Source organism: Aptenodytes forsteri, unplaced genomic scaffold, assembly GCF_000699145.1.
Source record: "Aptenodytes forsteri isolate BGI_AS27 unplaced genomic scaffold, ASM69914v1 Scaffold1, whole genome shotgun sequence".
Classification (NCBI taxonomy): Eukaryota; Metazoa; Chordata; class Aves; order Sphenisciformes; family Spheniscidae; genus Aptenodytes; species Aptenodytes forsteri.
Window position 1 is genome coordinate 10,678,987 of NW_008795035.1, and position 21,163 is coordinate 10,700,149.

The following is a 21,163-nucleotide window of genomic DNA, read 5'->3' on the forward strand; positions in this document are numbered from 1 at the left end:
GCCTAGTGTTTTTTTTTTTTAAGTGAGAAGACAAGATACTGCAATGCTTAAATACAGTACTCGAGTTCGCAGCGTTACCACGGATGCTCCCTGTGGGAAGGGTTGGAAAAGCCCCCAGATGTGGGCACTCGTGAGCTCCCGGTGAAAATCGATGGGACGCGCTTGTGACTCCGTGCTTTTCAAAAAGCCCTCCTCTCCTCTCCCCTCCTCTCCTCATCAATAGGCCGTATTCAGAGAGCTGGTCCGGTCCTGGGTGACTCAGAGTCCAGTGACAGCGTGATTGTACGGGTTCAGCGCTGGAGCGCTTTGTCGTGCCTGGGGCTATCACAGTGCCGGCTCCCTCTCGCTGAACTCCTTCCCTGGATCTGCTGGGAATGATGGGTGGGATTGAGCAAGGGCCAAAGCTTGCCTGGATCAAGCTTTGCTCTGATACCGGTGGAAACAGCAGAGTAGTCCTTTGAGGCCAGCGAATAGAAACCAAGTCAGCAAGGCAGTCTTGTCTTCGTGGGGAAAACTGCAGCACCTTAACTGCTATTTAGTCATTAAGCCTGAGCCTAACCCTTAGGTGGGCACCAACCTCTGAAAGCACGGGGAAAGGTCCTACAGGCTACCCGAGTTTTACCAAATAGCCTTCCTTTTTTGTTGTTTTTTGTTTCAGGTGGTGCAGTTGCTCAGGTGAATCTGGTCGAGGGTCTGGCTTGCCCTGGCCTGTGTGACTGAGTCGGGAGGAGGGGGGGGGGGACGGGCTGTTTTTCTGCCCTCCCTTGGGCAGGTTTGCTGGACTATAGACGCCGGTGTGTGTGCACCACCTGTGCAATAGGATCCGAGTGCTGACTGCAGTTCCTTTGTATTTAGTTCACAAGATAAAATAATAATGATAGCAATTCCCAGTGCAAATTTACAGCAGTGAAACTTGAGTGGGATCAGGCCCACGTGCAAAGCTGTTAAGTACTTTAATGTTACTTGTATCAACAAAACAAATCTCTTTTTGGAAGAGGAGGTTGGGGAATAAGAAGAGATTTTTGTAGTCGTATTTGCAGTTTCCTCTTCCCTTCCTTTCACTCTAGAAATTCTTTATCCTTTCATGCACAGTTGAGAATTAGCCATTTATTCTTGGTGCTGGCGATGCAGTCTTTGATATTTAAAATGGAATGTGTTCCTTTTTGATGCTCTGTGGTTTTGAATGAAGTACATGCTAGCAGATTAAGGGTGCAGAACAGTTAGACGCTGGCCATTTTTTTCTCTTTCCGTATTATTTCATCATTCAAAAAAACCACCCCAAATATATTTTTAAAAAGAAGAGACTGAATTGTCTGTTATTTGTGCGGTGAAATTGTTTTCACAGTGTTGTCATCCTCTTCTGAGTTGAAATCGTTGAATAGCTATGAGCTGTCACATTTTTTGTAAGTTATAACTGCATCAAGCTGTGCTGACAAAATGTCCCTGCCTAACTGTTAATATGCATTGTCATTTTAAGCATGAAACAGTTTAGCTAATGATTTATCTCTTATAATGCAGCACTTGGGGCAGCTGTACGATTTGTCTCTTTAGCAAGTCAAGTAATTTCTTTAACAAAATGTTAAGCACAGATGGGCCATAGGCTGTCAGTTAACCATTATTGTGCATGCATCTGCTTGCCTTCAATGCACTGTTTTATGTATTCAGCCACTTACTTAGGCACAGCTCTCTGAAAAGCGGAACCTACTCTGATTGGCAAATAAAATGTTCATTTGTCTCTTCTTCCTATTGTTTTGTTTTGGTAACACATGTCAGCAGCTCAATTACCCAGTTCATTAACAGCTCCCAATGGACATGATGGCCAACCCATGATAAGGAGGGCGATTGTGGCACATATGGTCAATAATAGCCTGTCTCTTGGTAATTGTAAATAAAAGTCACTGTTGGCCATTTCCTTTTACTGCAGCTACTGTTTTCCTTTTCACTTCGCTGTACAAAGCACATTTCTCTATGCGAATCAGCCCAAACAAAATAAAAATGCCATCCGCTTCTCTCAGGAAGATCACTTTTATCACTGTTGCGGTGGCTGTTCCCTTTCTGTGCTGACTTTCCAGCTTAGAGCTCACAGGGGATGGGGTTGCTCTTTTCCAATTCCAGTAACCGATTAATTACTCTTATTAATCAGTTTACTTAAACAGCAACATATTTTCTCCCCATTTCTCTCATTCTCTCGCTGCAGACTTCTGTAAAGTGCCTGTGGAGTTTAAAAAAAGCCATTTACAATGTTTTTGTAAGTATGCCCTTTGCAAATAGCAGCGGTTTTCAAAGGAGTAATTGAAGTGTGACTTAATCCTTGTTAGATGAGCGATATTCATGTCTGGAACAGAGGCTTGCTTTTTGGTTTTGTTTCTTGGGGTTTTTTTTTCATATAGTCAAAATGCCGGTAGAAAGGGTTAAAAGCAGTTTTACTACTCGTGATTATTTCACATTGTACTACGTATTCTGTTGCTTTCTAGCAAGATTGAGAATTCTCTCACATATTTGCTGATCCTAAATTTTCACTTTTAGCAGGGAAATAGCAGTATGTAGCAGTATTATCATGTTTTTATCTTAACGCCACTGAGAAATGTTTTGTGGCTTTTTGTTTTGTTCTTTGGTTTTTTGAAATTTGCTTTTCCTTTTCCTCTCAAAGAAGAGGAATCCAACTGCTAACAAATCTTGGGTTGTGACCGAACAGGGTGAAACTCTGCGTGCCCAAATCTCCCCTCTGTCCTCTTCCCCTGTTGACGGTGAAGCACAGAAAGTGAACAGTGAATTGGATAAAATTGCAGCTCTGAGTCCTGGTAAACTTGCCAAAAGTGCTTTGGTGGGAGCACCACAACCTAAAACTTCGGGGTGTTCTTCTAATCTTGGGAGCATGCTTTATCATAGACAAACACGGCGTTCCGTTGTGGCATCTTAAACAGCTCACAGGTGGCTGAGGGGTGACTCCAGACCCCCTGAGCTCGTACCCCGTTGCCTGCCATATTCATAACTAATCTGTAGTCTCCACCCAGGGCTGCGGGCACTTGGGGAGTTGTTGAGTGTCAGAGTTTATTTGTCCTGTTTTGATTAGCGCGGACCTGGCAGGGCGTATTTTCTTTTTAATGGCTCCTTGCTGTGACAGTGAGGTTTCCGGAGGAGGAGAAGCGAGCCCGGCGTCACGGTTTCCCCGGGCAAATACAGCAAAATGAAGGGCTGATGCGCTGGGAGTCTTCGTTATATTTTGTATGCAAATATGAGCCTGCCCCTAAACGGGACTGCTGAGAGGGGAGGAGAGAGGGGGGCTGTTAGTAGGAAATAAAGATGCCGTTTTATTTTCCTGTGGACTTTATTTTGAGGAAAGAAAGGACGCCTGACGTGTTTCTAGCCCGGCGACTGTTAAAACGCCAGCTGCTGAAAGCCTACCCCAAGACAAACAAGGATCCAGGGAGGAATGCACTGCTGGCCACCTACCACTGCTCCCAGCAAGCCAGCGCCGGAGGTTTATTTAGCGAGCGCCTGGGGTGACTCTGACACCCGCATCCTGGGACAGCTTTCCCGTCTCTCCCTCCCTTTCCTCTTTAATTCATCTACAGTGTGATGGAGGGTTGCGCTCTCCCTCCCTTTCCTTCCTCTTTAATCTACAGTGTGATGGAGGGTTGCGTTTCAGCCCCCTTACCTCTGGCAGGGAGGGGGTATTAACCCCTGCTGTGCATCGTGCATCCTGCCAGGCAGGTGTCAGAGCCCTGAATGCGGGCAAAGGCCCTGCTGATGGATACCACAGATGGAGCGTGGAAATCGGTCGAATGGGCCTCAGCCACAGGCCATTTCTTAGGACCCAACAAAAGCCATCAAATAAGTCAACAAAAATCCCAAAGATCACAAAGAGAAAGTGTCATTTGTCATTTACTGCGGGGTTTGTGTGGGGGCGGCGGCCCTGCTGCACTCCTCCTCGCCTGCACCCGAGTAAACACGAGGGAGGTCACTCGCATCTCTCTGGGCGTGAAAGGCTGCGGGGATCAGGCAGCCGTCAGCAGCCCCACGGTACCCGCTGCAGAACGCCCCGGTTGGCCCCAAAGCTGGGGATGCCCCTGGCCGCAGCCTGAAGTAGTAGAGACGTGGCACGAGGGGCAGAGCCTGCGAAATTAATCTTGCATAAAGAAAGATACGGGAAGATGCGGGGAGGGTAGCTAGCAAATAAAACCGCCACCAGAACCCTCCCTGGCCTTTGGTACATTTGGGGTTTTTTTTTGGTCTGTCTTTAGTGAGATCCGCGGCTAGACAGATTTTATCTAGGGCAGACCCCAGGCTGTTATGCTCAGAGGAAGAGGCTGTGTAATATTTTATTAAAAAAAAGTCACAGTGACTGAAGGCTTGCCAGAGAAGTTGTGCCTTCGCAGGTCGCAGAAAGATAACCCCTCTGCCTGCCTTCGTCAGGTGCGCCGTGCTGCAGCCGTCATGTATGGGTTTTAAATGGTTGTCATGTTTTTGTTATTTAATTATTCAAATGAAATGTCTTGCTGAGAGGAAGAACAACCCACAGGATGACCTCTTGTGCGTCATTTTGTTGTTCGGTTTTCGCCCCAACGTGTCTATTTATGGTGTTTGGAAAAGGGATGGTTGCAGAGCTCCAGGTGACCGAATGCCTACGACACTGGGCAGAGGTTTTTTGCGTATCGTGGTGATAACCAGCATGCAGCATTTCCTCAGGCCACCAGACAGGTCACAAGGGGTTAAGGGACAAATAATTGCTCTTTAATTCTGTAATTCCTTCTTTAATTAAACTTCATGGCTCAGCTACTGGTAGTGCTTTTGGCTGCCTCTCCCATTTTGAGCTGTGCAGTAAGGGGGGGTACTGGTGATCCCAAGGGGTCTGGCCGGGGATCTCCCAGGACGCTGGTCAGTCTCCTTCTTTCTCCTATTTATAGCTCGAGGAGTTGGAGTATGAAGATCATTAGGACAACCGTAAAGGTTAGCGATATGCATCTTGTGTGTCTGCGGAGGTGATGGAGATAGAAATAACCCAGCTAAAATCTGACCACCTTTACCTGTGCTGAATAGTATCTTTTTATATCATGGAAGTCAATGGATCTATTAGCGAGATACTGCTTAGCAAAAGGGCAATACCCTATGGCTATTGAGCATATATAAAATAAATACTGCTTTTTTAAAGGCTGAGGTGTGTCCAGTTTATGTGCTTAGCCAATACTCTGATTGGCTTCTCGCCTATACAAAAATCTAATAATGGTACTTTAATAGGAAAAAATAAGAAAACTTGACACTAATAATATTTCAGAAGACTTTGTAAGAAATAAATAGTGCAGTTTGTAGTACAGACATGTAGCTATCATTTGGGATTACATTTGTCTGATCTTAATGTTGCAGATCAGACAAGACAAAGGAACTCAATGTTTTCAATAAAGCTGCACACAGCAGCCAGGCCTGGCGAAGGGTAACACCGATGAAATCAGATAGATACGAAAGCCATTTCATTTGATAAAGGTTTTCTCCCTGCTTTAATTTTAATACTTTCTCTCTAAATGTTTGCACTTGATTAGACATATTGTCCTGGACTCTTAGATACTTTTGTTCATTTTTTTCTGACTGGTTTACCTTTGTGCCTTTCATATACTGCTTAATGAAATGTAAAGCTAAAATGAAGTTAAGTCAGTGTTTCAGTTCTGCATTCTCATTGCTGCATGAATGCAAGGTGCAGGGAACTTTAATACTTTCTCTCTAAATGTTTGCACTTGATTAGACATATTGTCCTGGACTCTTAGATACTTTTGTTCATTTTTTTCTGACTGGTTTACCTTTGTGCCTTTCATATACTGCTTAATGAAATGTAAAGCTAAAATGAAGTTAAGTCAGTGTTTCAGTTCTGCATTCTCATTGCTGCATGAATGCAAGGTGCAGGGAAACATCACAAGATTTTGCTAAGTCTTTATAAAACACTTTTGGAAAGATCATTATAGGCCTCCTGATACTTCCAGGGAATTCCCTTCAGAAATTTAGCGATAAATATCCGCTGTAAATTGCACAGTTTAAGCTGGCTTTTTATAGGCATATATGTAGATGTTTGAAGAAGTTCCATACATACATTGTAGAATCTGAAAGAGCATTGAAAGAGTTCCTGAGATCTGAGGATTTGACTTCCCCCACCCAAACTCATCGTACACAATTGAAGGCAACTTTTTGTCAGCGAAGTTGTCTCTGAAAGGGACCTTCCTGAGCTCTGGAGGGTATGGTCAGAGCGCGGTGCTAGCCGGTGTGACCCTGTTGGCATGGCTGGTGTGCTCTCCTCCGCTGCTCTAGCTTGTCAGCAGTAGCTGTTCTGCTTAAGGTGGGTGATTTGTATCTGAGGCTAACACAGGGAAACTATACTTTAAATATTCTATGTTTCTTTTTATTCTCGAACAGCAGCATGAAGCCATCCTGGAGGGTTGTAACTTGGCAGTCGCTGAGGAAGGCAGGTGTCACTGATTCGCTTGGGACCCGAACCGAGAAGATTTGGGATTTATAATATTATATATATTCTATCAGACAATGTGTTATGTTCATTTTGGGAACACCCTAGATTGCCTGTTTAATAAGGAATGAACTTGAACTGTTTGGGATAGGATGTTTGTGCTGATTCCCCTTTGTTCTCGGGGACAATATTCTCAAGAACCAGAACAGCTTAATCCAGCCTTACCTGGGGCAAAACTTCCATGCAAGTAAGACGCTCTGGGAGTTGGATGTTTTCACAGTGCATCGATGCTGAGCTCTATGGGAGTTTCTCCTGATGTCCTGTGTGTGTTGAATCCAAAATATTGATGGCGTCTGGACAATGAAGATAGCTTTCACATGAGAGCCTCTGGTCTAGCAGGAATTGTTCTTTTTTTTGGTATGCAGAAATTCATAAACTCTTCAGCTGAGTTGTCTGAAAAAGCACTTTGTCTTTCTCATGCTGTAAGACCAAGTAAACAGATTAGGTGTATTTATTAGTTCAAACAGCTTGAGTGAAATTGGAAATGTAAGATAGCTAGAAATGAATGTGGTGGGGGGGGGTTAGCTGGAGCTTGAGAAACAGTGATTTCTTTCTGGCTTTCTGTTCTAAGTTACTTCAAAATAAATCAAGTTAAGATTATTATTTTAAATCAATGTCTATAGCAATAATTTATTGGGAATTATCGAAGTAGTAGAAGCAATGCTTGTATTTCAACTGAGCAAGCGGTTTCAGCATCACTGGGGAGTGTCTGCCCTCTTTAGGTGGTTTCCCTTGAAGACTCAGGCAAGAAGGAACGCTTGTCGCCTGGGACAGCAGCTGATGCAAGTGAAGGCTGGCTTTGGAAGTCTACTCTTTTGGTTCATTACTGTTGGAGGAAGAGAATGCGGTCGGGTACTGGAAGAGGCTTTGCTGCCTTCACAGCTACAGCGACGGGTTCAGCCGTGGCTGGGCTGTAGCTGGAGTTCATTTGATTGCCAGGCAGCACAGGGGAAACAAGCAGTGATGCCAGGAGCTGGCTGGCTGTGTGTGATCTCGCTCTCTCCACGTCCCTGAAACCCAGTAAGAGTTTTGGTTCTGATTTCTCTTTAAACTGCTGATTGCAAAAGTTGGTAGCCCCTTCCTGGGTCATGGACATGCTGTACGTGGTCTGTTTCTTGCCGACTTTCCGTAAGTACCAACTCGGGGCGTGGTGTGAGGGGCCTTTGGTCCAACACAGCCTGGCTGTTTTGCAGTCACGTCCTGGACTGTTGCCTGGAGGCTGAGCATCAGCACATCGTGTAGCCGTGCTCTGTGCTGGAAAACCTCCCAAGGTTAGGAGGAATAATGATGAAACCTTAGGCGAAGGAAGCACGCAGTCCTTGTATTTCAGCTCTGGTCATCACATATGCTGGAACCTCCTTGCTTTAGTAACTGGAAGAGTCAAGTCAAACTGTTGCTCTGAGCTATTCTTACAAGACTTCTCTGTGCAACGTGCGTCTCAATTTATTTTTTTTTTTTAGTATTAATGCTTGTCTGGCCTGTCCTAAGGTTATGTTAGGTGGCCCTAAGACAGGTGAGTAAGTTGCAAACGAGCGAGAATGTTTAAATGTGCTGAGATATACTAACACTAACCTGTGTAAGATACTGTTCAGAGTGTAGGACAAATAATACACATGACATGAAGTATTTGATTGTGTATGAGAATTAATTTCTTCAATTATCAAATTTCTTCCCCATACCTTTGTAATCACTTCCATAACCGTTTCAGCAATAAGGTTTTAGTGATGGATCTATAGGGGAGGTCTCATGGACATGTGTTTATAGAGTCGGAATGTTTAAGTTACAACATGCACACCGGTGTGACAAATATTTGTATCTGTTCACTAGCTCAGGGAAAGGAACAAGGTCGTATCGCTTGTCTGATTGCTTGGGACTAAGCAGTACTGCTCAAGTTTTACAAACACTTGCAAACTGCTGGAGGAGTTAAAACAAAGAAATCGAATAATTCATTTACTCAAAAAGATTGCTAGAGGTCCTTAAATATTCTTGGGCCAGGAAAAGGTGCTAAAATCATAGTTGAACTTTTGACAATTCTTTATTTGAGCACGTTTGCACAACGTAACATTTAACTCTGATTCATTTCTCAGTTTTTTGCTTTTATGAACTTTGCCAACTCAGTTCTGAGTCATGGGGACAAAGCAGCTTTTCCATATAAGAAGATATCATTGATTGATCCAATATTTTGCACTTTTTTTCCCCTCAACTAAAGCTAATTTCTGTCTTTAATTTTTTTCTTTTTTGAGCATCAGCACCCCAGTCTGATGAAGGCTCTGACATCGATTCTGAACCAGATTTACCTTTAAAAAGAAAGCAGCGTCGTAGCAGGACAACCTTCACGGCAGAGCAACTGGAAGAGCTGGAAAGAGCTTTTGAGAGGACACACTACCCTGATATTTATACCCGGGAAGAACTTGCGCAAAGAGCCAAACTCACGGAGGCTCGTGTCCAGGTATGTATTTAAAAGCTGCCTAACAAAGGGAATTTCCTTTTTTGTTAGCACGTCGGGTCCTTTTATATTCTTACGTGATCCTACCCTGGGGTAGAAGGAAAATGTGAAGCTATGTTGTTTAAAGCCTTAGGGGTTTTTGCATCTGTACGTGGACGTTGGTTTTCCAACTGTTTAAAGCAACAACTGCTTTGAAAAAAGTTTCGTGTTTTCTCCAGTAATTGTTCCGTACCTACCATGAATATAATAGTGAGCCTTTGGAGAAGAAGGTCTGTTATCCCAGTTTGTTTATTTTATGCATTTGACAGCACTGTGCATATAATCAGATCAGCTGTTGTGCCAGTTTATAGTTAAATAACTGATTTCATCTGTTGTTGTTTGGGTCTTTCAGGCATTAACAGAGGAGAGAAAAACATTTTAAAAAGGACAATGTGTCTATAGAGCCATGCGAGTGAGCAGGGTTACTGGTGCAGTATCTACAGTTTACTTCTAGATTAGCTTTTGAAGTTGAGGTGATTTAAACCTTGTAATAGCTCTTTTATCCCCACTGTCAGTTTAATTCAAAAGAAAATAAACCCCCAAATAACTGTTAGGTCTTCACAACTTCACATAGATCTGAATTGTCTAAAACAAGCTAACGTGCTGGAGGAGTAAACCATGGAGTTGATTTAAATTTAAAAAAAAAAAAAAAGCATGAACCTGGATTTTCAGATGTCCAAAACCGGGCAAATAGCAGCCAAATAATTCTGGAATAAACTGCACCCCAGAGTTCAGGTTCAGACTAGGACTTACTCTGTTTCATGGCGCAGAAGCACGTCCTGTGAAATGTTTAATACCGCAGGCAGAATCCTCTGCTGCTCTTTCACTACTTGACATCTAAAAGTCATTTGGAAAAGCGCGTCTAGTTGAAATCAGTCCAAGTTGCAAGTGTTTGTAAGCAAATGTGCAGCTGGGTGACAAGCAAAACGTTGTAGCTTGTGATCTAACCAAGGATACAGGTGAACTTGGTTGCTTTGGTGAAACTCTGTTTTTATGTTCTGGCCCTTGGAGCTCAGCCTGAGGCATTCAGACTCTGCAAACCGAAATGAGCAATACAAAAAATCCCTCTGACTTTTTAAGACAAGCATGCCTACTGCAGCGTGGCTGTATTATTATTAAGTATCTGTCTTGAAAGGTCCAGACTTTTTCAGTTTTACCTGCTAAATGTTTTTGCAGAAGACTTCACACCACATTTCTTGCAAGTGTTTGTTATGACTGTGAGAGAAAATCAGATGTACGGATGAATTTGTCTGGAAGGCAAACTCAGTGGTGCGTGACTCTCTTCTTAACATGTTTACTAAGTGAAATGCTTGCAAAACAGCTTCATATATAGACTTGGGCCAGGTAAGACCAAATCAAGCCCTGGGAATCATCCACGCACAAACATAATAAAGATAACTTCCTACACAAGTTCCGTTAGCAAGACGAATGGGATCTAGGCTATGATGGTTTGGTCTACGTTAGCTTCAGTGGAAAAATACGATAAAATGAAAAAGACCTTGTTCGTGTTTTTCTAAATCAATGACCCACAGCTAGAAGAAAAGCAGAACTCTCATTAACATAACAGCTGTCTTAATGTGGCTTTAACCCTGTGACTTTTTACATTCCTTATGGCTTCCTCGGTTCCCTTGAGACACATCCTGTCTCACACCACTCCTCTGATCTACAGCCTCACGAATTCCCCAGTACCTCTGACATATGGATATTTTACCTAACCCAGCATGGAAGAAAGTTCCCAGTCAATCAATGATTAAAATGCCAGAACAAAACCTTTCTGGATTAAAGATGAGCAGGGGTTGAAGTAGCCAGCCTGTGGGCAGTTTCCTAGTGCACTCCATCTGTCTGGTACCCTTGAAGCCTGGCAGAGTGATTTAGCAGTGGATTAAGGGATACAGGATTTGCTTTATCAGCATTCAGCACCTCTCTGTAGCCCCTTAAAATAGCCACCTATGATGGGCATGAAATAAAAGACGACCTGTGAAAAGAAAATAACCCGAAGAGACTTGAGGCTGAGGGGGCTGGATAGCCATACTGATGTAGCATTCAAGCTTTCTTAGTCTCACTTCTTTTTTGGTAACAGTATGACAGAGATCAGAGATACCAAATTTTATATGGATATATACACAAAGATCTCTTTGACCGCTTCCCAGTCAAGCATCGTCTAAAAGAGCTAGCTCTTCGCCGTCCGAGTCCGGCTGAACCCAGAACATTTTCTTCTCTGGAGCTGTAAGGACTGATTTTGTAGAGTTGTTTTACATTGTCTGGGAAGTTATTTAATTGATTACAACTGGACCAACCTTGCTATTCCCTCAGTCCCTCCATGTAGCACTCGCATCTCATGTTTTGTTTTTTCTACCCTGCCGCCCCCGTGCTTCCCCTCTCCTATTCCCCAAGGCGGTCTCTGAACACCCGTGAAAGGAAGAGTCTTAAACCGCCGAATCATCTATTTTTCTCACTTTCCCACTGTTGAAGGGTAACCAAATGCATGTTTCTAAGCTGGTTGGTTGGAGGGGGGAAGTTGCCTCCGGGCTGAGATCAAATTTAGAACACTTCAGCCCCTACGGGGAATTTTTTGAAAGCTACAAGCAGCTGAAAACAGACTTTTCACTGTGAATGTTATTTGTGTACTTAATCGTGGGGACAGGAAAGGCTTTTGGGGAAAGAAGTGTTGCAACAAACTCCATGTTGCAAGAGTCACGAGATGTGTGACTATAATCATTGCAAATACTTCAGCACTGGGTGTAATAAGGAGTTAAAATGCTCCCTGCAATTCCTCCTGCAGCGCCTTTCCACTCAAGGACCACTGAGTCTTTTTCCCCCGTGTTTGAGCCTAGGTGTCACGCGGAGCCGGGACAACCTCTTCTGCTGCCTCTTCCGCAGGCACCCGGCTCTTTTTGCACGTTAGATGCAGCAGGAAGGGGAAAGTTCTTCGGTCTTGTGCATTCATCAGATACAATTTGGAAACATAAGTAGAGTCCCAAAGGATGACCCTTTATGAAAAAAAAAGAGTAGTGATACCCTGGGAATGTGAAGTTAGATTCACATATTGTGAGTAAAAATGACAACCATGCAGTGCTTTACTGGTCCGGTTTAAAGCCTCATTAAAACCATCGTTAAGTTGCAGTGCAGGCCCTTAAGGTCTGTGGCCTATTTTTACTGACTCAATCTGAAGGCGAATTCTAAAAGTGAAATTCTCCCCAGTGTAGATAAAGATCAAAGGCTCTTTCTGAGCTTCAGAGCGGTGCGGTTATGGTTTCTGTAACAAATAGCGCACAAGGAATAGAGTGGGTAGCATCTTTTCTGGCCACTTTGATTCCCACATCAGGCTTATTTTTAGACCGGGATGAACTGGGCAAACTTTGGCAGCAGCTTGGAGCCTGTTTCACATTGGCGGCGGGAGGCGTTTAATTTAATCTTTTGATAAAAGCTTTTTAAATAAGGTTCAGGTTTGCCCTCTGGCAGGCGGAGGACCAGGAGCCTGCCTTGGCCGATGGGGACTGGCCAGTCAGACAAATCCTTCTGGGCCGTGTGTTGAAGGCAGGCCTCCCAAATTATCAGAAATGCGATGTGCGAGACTCGCGTCTTGGACCGTGTTGAGGATGTGCCCCCAGCTGCATGGGATGGTGCGGGGCAGGAGGTCCTGCCGTGAGAAGCGGCTGGCAGACGGCCTTCCTGCTCAACCCCAAAAGGCAACGGGAGAAACTTGTTGGGACTCTTTTAGTCCGTGAATAATGGTGAAAAAGCAGGGGAAGTCAGGGAGAATTCTGAAACATGAGTATGTCCTGTCCTGAAAAGACTCTTCCCGGCCAAATCCCAGCTTTAAATTGGTTTGCTTGAAAACTTCCAAAAAGAAAAATATTGTTTAATGAAAGAGCATGTCTTGAAAATTCAGGCAGATCTCTCCAGGCTACTAGGATGGGGTTGAATGTTCCCATGTCAAACTTGTAATCAGCTTGTAAGCTTTTATAAAAAGCTTATTATAGCCTCAGCAAATAAAAGAAGTCCCAAGAGCTCAGAATTCTTGAGTAGCCAGAAGAAAAATGATAATTTTTTTCTTAAGTGCTGTGCTTGCATATTGTTTTCTTTGTTTCGCTGTGGTACAGGGAGGGGAAGAGACGGTTTGGAGAAGATAGTGGAGGGGGGGGAAGGTGAGAGAAGAAATGATGACTCTTAAGCTAGTAGTAAGGTTTGAAAGCTCTGAAGTCCAATCTCCCAGCTTTCATAGTCTCTTCTCAGTAGCTAACAGTGAAAAGCATTCACTGGGAGATCAGGGGGGAGGGAGGACCTGTGCCAAAAAAAAGTCTTTATTTGCCCTCAGCTCCTCTGAAACAGTTTGAGCTTGTACGCTGAACTGCACAGCGCTATGGGGAGATGGGGTACAGGGATGCGGGACAGATTCAGGAACATTTAAGACCTTTCAGCAGATCTTTACAGTTATTCCTGATGTGGTTTATGGAGAATTTATAGTGCCTTTTTTGAGGCTGTGCCTCTTGCATCATATATAGGATAAAGAAGGCAAATGCTGTGTGCGTTCTTGTAGTAGATAACCCTGTAATTGCAGATTCCCCCCCCCCCGGGGTAAAGGAGAAATTCTTATGGGTAAATTAGCCAGCTACAATCATATGCAGGCCCAAGAAGACATTTTTAAATATAAAGGAAAAGAAGGGATGTGATTTTGATTCTCTTTTTCTGGTCCCTGCTGCCTGAGGCTCAGATTAGTGGCACTTTAATTTATAAATACACAGTTCAGTTTGCTTATTACTCAATATTTTGCAGAACTATTCAGCTGCAGTGTGGTAGAAGTATTTCTGTAGGACTGAGTCAAAGTCTTTTCAAAGAAACCTATGAGAGTTGAGTATGTTGGATCGCAGTGGGAGGTGGTTGGAAGTCCTCGTTCCCTTTGGCACAGCCTAGTGGTTTTTTGGTCTTCTTTTTTTCTTCTTTTTTTAAATTTTGTTTGTGTGGTTTTCTTTTTTTTTGTTTGTTTGTTTGCTTGCTTTAAAAGAACTCTGGTTTCCATCACGTTGATAATTCCGTGTATCCCAACCAGCGTGACTTCCCGTCGCCATAAACAACAGCTCCCGGCAGACCCCAGGCGGAGAACCTGCAGCCTCGCGGCGTTCCCACTGGTGGTCACGGCAGGTCGTTCTCAGCAGGCTAGCAGCACCGCTTTGGGGTGCTGTGAGGAAACAGGCTGACCCATGGCGTGCCTCTGTGCGTCGGAGGATGGGGGGGCGTGGACGTCGCAGCCAAGCTGATTTACCAACTAGTTGTTGCTAAAAAGCAATTCTGTTTCTCCTCTTTCTTCCTCCTACGGCTGGTCCCTGGCAGTGCTCTCCCTGGAGCTCATCTGATACCATGGCGAGCCAGGATGGAAATTCACCCTACTGCAAAAAAAGAAAAGGGGAGGAAAAAAACCACCTTTTTTCCTTTTTTCCGTGCTGTTTTGTGTTCTCTGAATGAACTCCCAGTCGGGTCAGGCAGGCATAAGAGCTGGTCGGCCTGGCGAGAGGGTGAAAGTGCCTGCACAGGCTGCTCTGAAGGCTGCTAAAGTAAATGTAGGTCCGGCATCGACAGGGACTGCAGGACCGGGCGCTGCGGGTGTCGTTAGAAGTCACGCTGCCGTGTTTCGCAAAGGTAACGGAGTCGCCTCTGTCGGGGCTGGTGCAGCCCAGCTTCACTACCAGTTTCCTCATGCAGCCTCCCCTCTTCGCAAGGCAGCCCCGCTGCTTCTGGCACACCCCAAATTCACTCCCTGATGGCACACCCACCAAGGACTGCTGCTTCCAGGACCGTCAGGCTTTATTTTGGACATGTGAATTTTGGGGGAAGGGAGAGGTGGGGAATAGGGGGGTGGGGAGGCAGTTACCATGAAAAATATCGTAAGGCAAAAAGGGGGGCAACCCCCCCTCTCCCATCTCAAATTAAAAGTGCCGTTAACAATACATCAGTCTTCTGACTTTGTGTGGTTTTGGCACTCATGCTTGCAATGGTCAGGACTGTGTTTAACAAAATATCCACGGGTTTCCTGCAAAATTCACATCTCGAATGTTTTGCCCTCTTGGTTCAGAGATCTTTTTGCCTTAAAAGCACATAGAGCACTCTGTGTTTATGATCAGACTGTTGAAATGTCAAGGCTAATTACACTAGTGTGTTCCCAAGTGAATAAATGCATCTTTTAAAGCATATCCTGTTGAGATCAACGAACTAAGATGTTGGCGTGATCACTTGCAAACTACTTAAAGGAAAAATGGTAATAAAAAGCAGAATCTAAATATTGGAAAGTAGAGATGGGAGAAACCTATTAGTTCACCTCATCCATTCTACGTTGGTGCAAAATACTTTTTTTTTATATTCTATTGCGGAGTGATTTCTCTTTTGGTCAGTCCAGTTCCAGATGCTTGAAAAACTGGAGCCTCCAATACTTACTTCCCTTAAAGGGCTATTTTTTTCCCCTTTTTCCTCTACATTTCATCCTCTTCAGTTCTGTTTTTGAGATGTACATTTTGGCCAGACACCCGGGGTTCAATTTTGTTTCCAAATCATCTGGGTAATTTACATTCCATCTTTGAAAGTGACATAGAAACTAGGGAGCCACAGCCTCACTAAAATAAATGTGACTTGGCTTCTGGTGCAGACATCATCGCGTTTGGATGCTTGGGTCCCTCAGACAAGCCGTGTTTCCTCTGTCCGTGTCTGCATTTGCACAGCACCAAGCACAATGCTGACCTAATTTAGAGCTCGGACTCCTTCAGACACAGTACCGTTCGTGCAAGAAGGCTATATTTTGAGTCTGCAAAATGCACTAGCTTGCTTACCCACTGCTTTTGCTTCCACGGGGGAATTTGGTGTGGTAGTGGCGATTTGAAGTACTGTCGAGAGTTGGTCTGCCTTCCACCGAGATCCGTGCTGTTGCTGGTGAAGGCAACGCACAAGATACGTTAGTTCGTCCGATGAAGTAGGCGTAGACGGTTCAGAGTTGGTTTTCTGTTAGGCCCACTGCAGGGTGGCACTTTCTCACGGTGTGAGACTTGTGATCTGCCCCAGGGGCTGCGTTGCACTCGGAGCATCTCCGCACCCAGGGGATGATCGCTCCCCTCTCGGAAGGGAGGCCGTGGGAGAACAGGAGCATGCTATGGGGAACCTGCTAGGTTTGAAAAGGCCACTCGTAAGATGGGGATTCTGTCACGCTGGTGGAAGTTGAAATTTGCTGAACATAAGAGGACATTGTGTTTAAATCATGTTGGAAATGTACAGACAAAAGAAAATGTTTCCTCGGGTGTTTACAATATGTTTCTAAGCAGACACATTGGCTTGTGGTGACTAGATTTATTTTTGAATCTTGGCTTGATATTGGCAAAACTTTTCAAGATTTCTTTAATTAGTGGTAGTAGTGCACATGGATTCTTTGTGATATGTGCTGATTTAAAAAAAAAAAAAAAACTCCTGAACTCTTGAGAATAAGTTGTTAGCCAATTGTAGTCTAAGTGAAATACTATGATTAAAAAATAATAATAAAATAAATCATTTCAGTTAACGTAGGAATCATATAACTGCTACTGAGTAAAGTTTGGGATCTGGCTAATTTTAATAAACATTACATAAAATGTAAATAAAATATTTAGTTTTGAGTAATTTTTTCTTGATTTTTCCAAAACCCATTTTCAATTTTGTTTGTATTTTTTTCCTCCTGTCTTACTGTTACATTATTTCTTCTTTGTGTTATGTCACACACAACATCTGAAATCTGCAGTTATCTGATATAAAATAGAGTTAAAGACAGTTGCAAACCAAATCTCAAGCCATGACAGTAAATAGTAACAATAGTAAAAACGATGAAGTTAAAACATCCAGAATTACAGATTCAGAGCTTCAGTGTGTTCATCTGTAGAAACGTGCGATGGTAAGAGTTGGGGCCGCACTTATGGTCATTTTAAAGAATAATAATTTTTAGTATTTTTACCAGGGATGGTCCAAAGCCTGTTAAAATCAAAGTGAAACAAGTACGTATGTGGATCGGACCCCTGGTGCTTACTGTAAAGGTGTGGGTTGTTGGGTTTTGGGTTGGTTTTGGGTTTGTTTTGTTTTGTTTTGTATTTAAATGTGCCTCTACCATCCTGTAGTGACGAGCGCGCGTGGTATTAGTGGCAGTAAGACGCACGCTGCAGTTTTGAATTTGTTCAAGGGGTTTTGGTGAGTTAATTTTGGGCTAACTCCGGTGCTAGCCAGGTGCCATCTGCCTTCCTGCTGCCCGGGGAAAGTAAGAAGCCAGGGCAAGCGGCAGAAGGTGTGTGCTGCGGCTGATGGGGCAGCGAGGCAGCGGAGTGGCAGGGGGGGGGGGGGGCGGGGGGGGGGGGGAGATGGGGGCGCCAGTAGCGTGTGACACGGGTGCCGGTCAAGTAGCACCCATTTAGCATGTCCCGATCGCATGGGACCGAGGTGGCAATACACAGCCTTGTTTCTGCAGAGCCCAGGCAGGTTCCTGCACCCCTGCAGAGTCCCACTTAATTTGGTGGGGGTCCAGGCGGCAACAGAGCTCTGTGCAAGGATGTTCATTGCGGGGATGCTGTAGACTTTTTGATACCATTGAGCGTGTCCCTTTCAGGGATGTTTAATACATATCTGCGGTTCTGGAAAAATGCAAATCTATAAAATGAGCCAAAATCTATCTGCAAATAAAAGCATAAAACTTGGCATTAATGCAAATCGCTCGCTACTGAATTGAAGTCTGGGATTTGACTCATTTTAATAAAGATCTAGGGCTTGAAGGCAAATGCTTATCTGTAGAGGAAACAAAAATCTTGTTACCTCATTTTCCTCAGTGAAATCCACTCACGTAGTGTAGTTCAGTTAGTGTTCCCAAAGCATTTGAAGATCATCAGATAACCCTCTTGACCTGAAGAAGGGAGAGTGTCATGGAGAAAGCCATAGTTAATGACATGGGTAGGCTAATTACAACATGTTTGCTGTTCTCTGCTCCCTGTCTGACCTCCATTATCCTTCTTAAGTGCTCTTTGGCTCTTTAGCAAAGCCTCTTCCTTCCTTTTCAGCGTGTCTTGCCCCTTTTTCCTTTTCTTTGGTCATCTTGAAAAGATACTGCCACCAGGAGTGTGAGACTGGTGGGCTTTGGGAGACATAAGCAGGTGGAAGGAGTCTGTGAGGACTAAATAAGAAATTTAGACTTAAATGTCAGTGAGAGAAGCAAAGGGTACAGAGAAAGGCAAAAAAGGACGTAGATGTCTATAGGATGAGAAAGTAAAAAATATTGCTGAATCTAGCTAGACCCATCCTCAACTATTGCTCATGGCAGGTCTCGCATCTCCACCCTGGTGCCTCGTCCCTGCCAGCTGCTGTCAGAAATGGTTTGCGTGGAGGCAGAGGGAGGGTTAGCATGTACAGCAAAAAACCAAGAGAGGGATTCCTGAGGTAGAACAGAGCCTCCATCTATCTCTCTGTCCTAAATCTTAAACCGGAGTGGGAGTGTGTAATTGAGGAGTAGACGTTGTGGCCAAAGGGGAGGAGGCAGCTGTGTGAACTGAGCATCTCATTCTGAAAAGAGGATGAGGCCAGATCAAACTACAGGGTGACAGATGGCCCACATCAGAAACCAGATGGCCCAGTGAGTCCCACCATTCCTGCTATGCAAGCGGAAGAGAAGCCCACAGTGTGGTCCAAAATGTTGTTACACTCTTTTGTAAGGGCCACTCGTGGTTTGTAAATGATGTTGCGCCTAGAAATCCAGGCTGCGATGGCTGATTCATAAGCCAGCACGGGCTGCTTGCAGGAAGGGTGGCAAGATCTGAGACCCAACTTACTTTTACAAATATGTCCACATGTGACTCATCAGCTCGCATGCCTCGGTGGCTTTCTGGCCAGACTGCCTTACAGGCTGTGCAGATGTACCTCGTAAGATGCTAATGCTCAGTTAAGGTCTTATCTAATTGATGGTATCCACGGATGATCATTGCAGCTGCTTCAGGGTGGACAATGATGAGTAACTGTCTGGTTGTTTGCAAACGTGTGTAGCCTGCGTTATCTCAAACGACCTTTCTTTTCTGCAGTGGTCCACCTCATGGACCTGAGTGCTGTAATCTAGAAGTTGCTCTAAACCTGCAGCAGGGCAGCGTGGATGCACGCTGGTCCAGGCACCCCTGCTGCGGCTGGTTGCCCTTCCGATTTGTGGCGTGTGTAATCACTGTAATATCAATATTAACCTTGGCTGGTTGCCCTTCCAATTTGTGGCGCGTGTAATCACTGTAATATCAATATTAACCTATGTGTTTTGCAACTCTTATTATGTCTGCAGTTGTGAAGTATTGCCTCGTCCTTTCTTGGAGGCAATAAGAGCCATCCAAGACTCGGAAAACTTAAAACATGAACTGAGAATGACGTGAAGGAAAGCAGATTTATAGCTAAAATGTCCTACTAATCCAAACCCCATCTGTTTGGTACCCAGTCCTGGGAACAGATTTCAAAGTGGTTCTGAAATGCAAATCTAGTACTGAAATTCTGATCTACTGTTAATGTCAAGTTTATTAAGAGATGTTTTGTACATATGTGAATACATGAAAACTTGCTGGGAGGGATGTGTGTGTTTTGTATGCGGGGCTTGTATTTTTCAAATTAAAAGCTTAAAGTTCTGTTGATCATTAGGGCAATATAGTATCCCAACATATTCCAACAGCGCGTTAAGCGATGCCGCTAACTTGTCAGCAAATTAAATATAAAGACAATACAATCCAGACCGAATAGCTTTGGCTGGCACTTAGATCAAATAGAGAGATGTTTTCCCTTTCTCGTTAAATCTGGCACAATAAGGATAGTGATTGATAGCCATTAAAAGCAGTAAAGCTCGAAAGCATTAGTCAGCTTGCTTCTCAGGAGAGGCTGTATTTGAGAGGAAACTAGGGTTCGGGATTCCTGTGTCCTGTCTGTTGAACCATGGAAGTGTGTGCCAAGGGCTCCTTTCTCCTCTAGGAGCTCTGAGCCCAGTGTGCATCTTCTGTCTCTCTCTTCTCGGACACTGAATGCATTTGAAATACGATGCCATTATTTCTGATGCACCCATATTAAATGTACAAAAATCAAATGTCCCTAATTAAAACATTTGTAGGTCTGGTTTAGTAACCGTCGCGCTAGATGGAGGAAACAGGCAGGAGCCAATCAACTGATGGCTTTCAACCATCTGATCCCAGGAGGATTTCCACCCAGTGCCATGCCAACTTTGCCGACGTACCAGCTCTCTGAGCCCTCCTACCAACCCACCTCCATACCCCAAGGTACAGTAGCCAACAGGTACTTGGTTAAAATAGTGTTATTGGGGGTTTCCTCTGTTGATCCACTGTAGAAACATTTTCTTCTCTAACGTAGAAAAAGGGGCGTTCGCTAATTTAGGGTCTGAGGTCAGTGAGCTCATTGCAAGCCTGCTTATTTTAAGCATGTAAGAACTCGGGTTTGTTTTGCTGCAAGAAAGGGCTGGTTACATGTGAAGGGTGCTAGCTAGAGAAACGGTAGCCTGGTGCACAGCAGAGGTGCCGTGTTCGGTAAAGCGAGGTACACGCTTCCCTACCCTTCCGCTGCGTTGGCCTCCTCCGCTGAGAGTGCCTGGCACGGCAGGGGAGGACGCAGCAGTTGCATTCTGTCTTCTTTGTTGCTTTTGATGATGGTGCACTGGAAACTTCTGTGCGTACTCAGAATATTTAACTGATGGTGGACAAAACCAGCTATTCAGACCACCTTTTTTCACAACAGATAGTAGCAAGTCTCAGCATGGTATTAGCCTCATCAGAAATTCTGTCAACTTTGACGAATGTGGGGAGGGGGGGAACAGAGCTTCAAACATAGGCTACGCTAGATTTTACTGCTAAAGAAAAACCTTACAGCTGAGTTTTTGTAAGACAAGTTACTGTGCTCTCCTTGCTCCCTCCTTGAGATTTGGATCCTAACTGTTGGTGTATGTTTTTGCCAAGCCACGTTCTAATTAAGGGAATTTTGCAAAGCCCAGGGCTTCTCCCATCCATTGCTAGGTTTACTACAAATCGTGGCAGAATTCCTGTGCTGTGACCAGGAGGTGAAAGCCTGTTACCAGTCTTCTAAACAAATAAAGCTTTTCCTTATATATATATATATAAAAGTAGTATATTACATCTTATATATGATATATATAGAAA

At 44.2% G+C, this 21,163-nt stretch overlaps 1 protein-coding gene across 1 annotated transcript in view; it reads left to right on the top strand.

Moving 5' to 3' along the window:
- PAX3 (paired box 3) overlaps positions 1 to 21,163 on the top strand; it is a 92,431-nt gene that overhangs the window by 57,732 nt on the left and 13,536 nt on the right. Inside the window, exons 5-6 of the mRNA XM_009276638.1 lie at positions 8,752 to 8,957; positions 20,107 to 20,272. Of these exons, the coding sequence (XP_009274913.1) occupies positions 8,752 to 8,957; positions 20,107 to 20,272 (372 nt within the window). The remainder of the gene's footprint in view (positions 1 to 8,751; positions 8,958 to 20,106; positions 20,273 to 21,163) is intronic.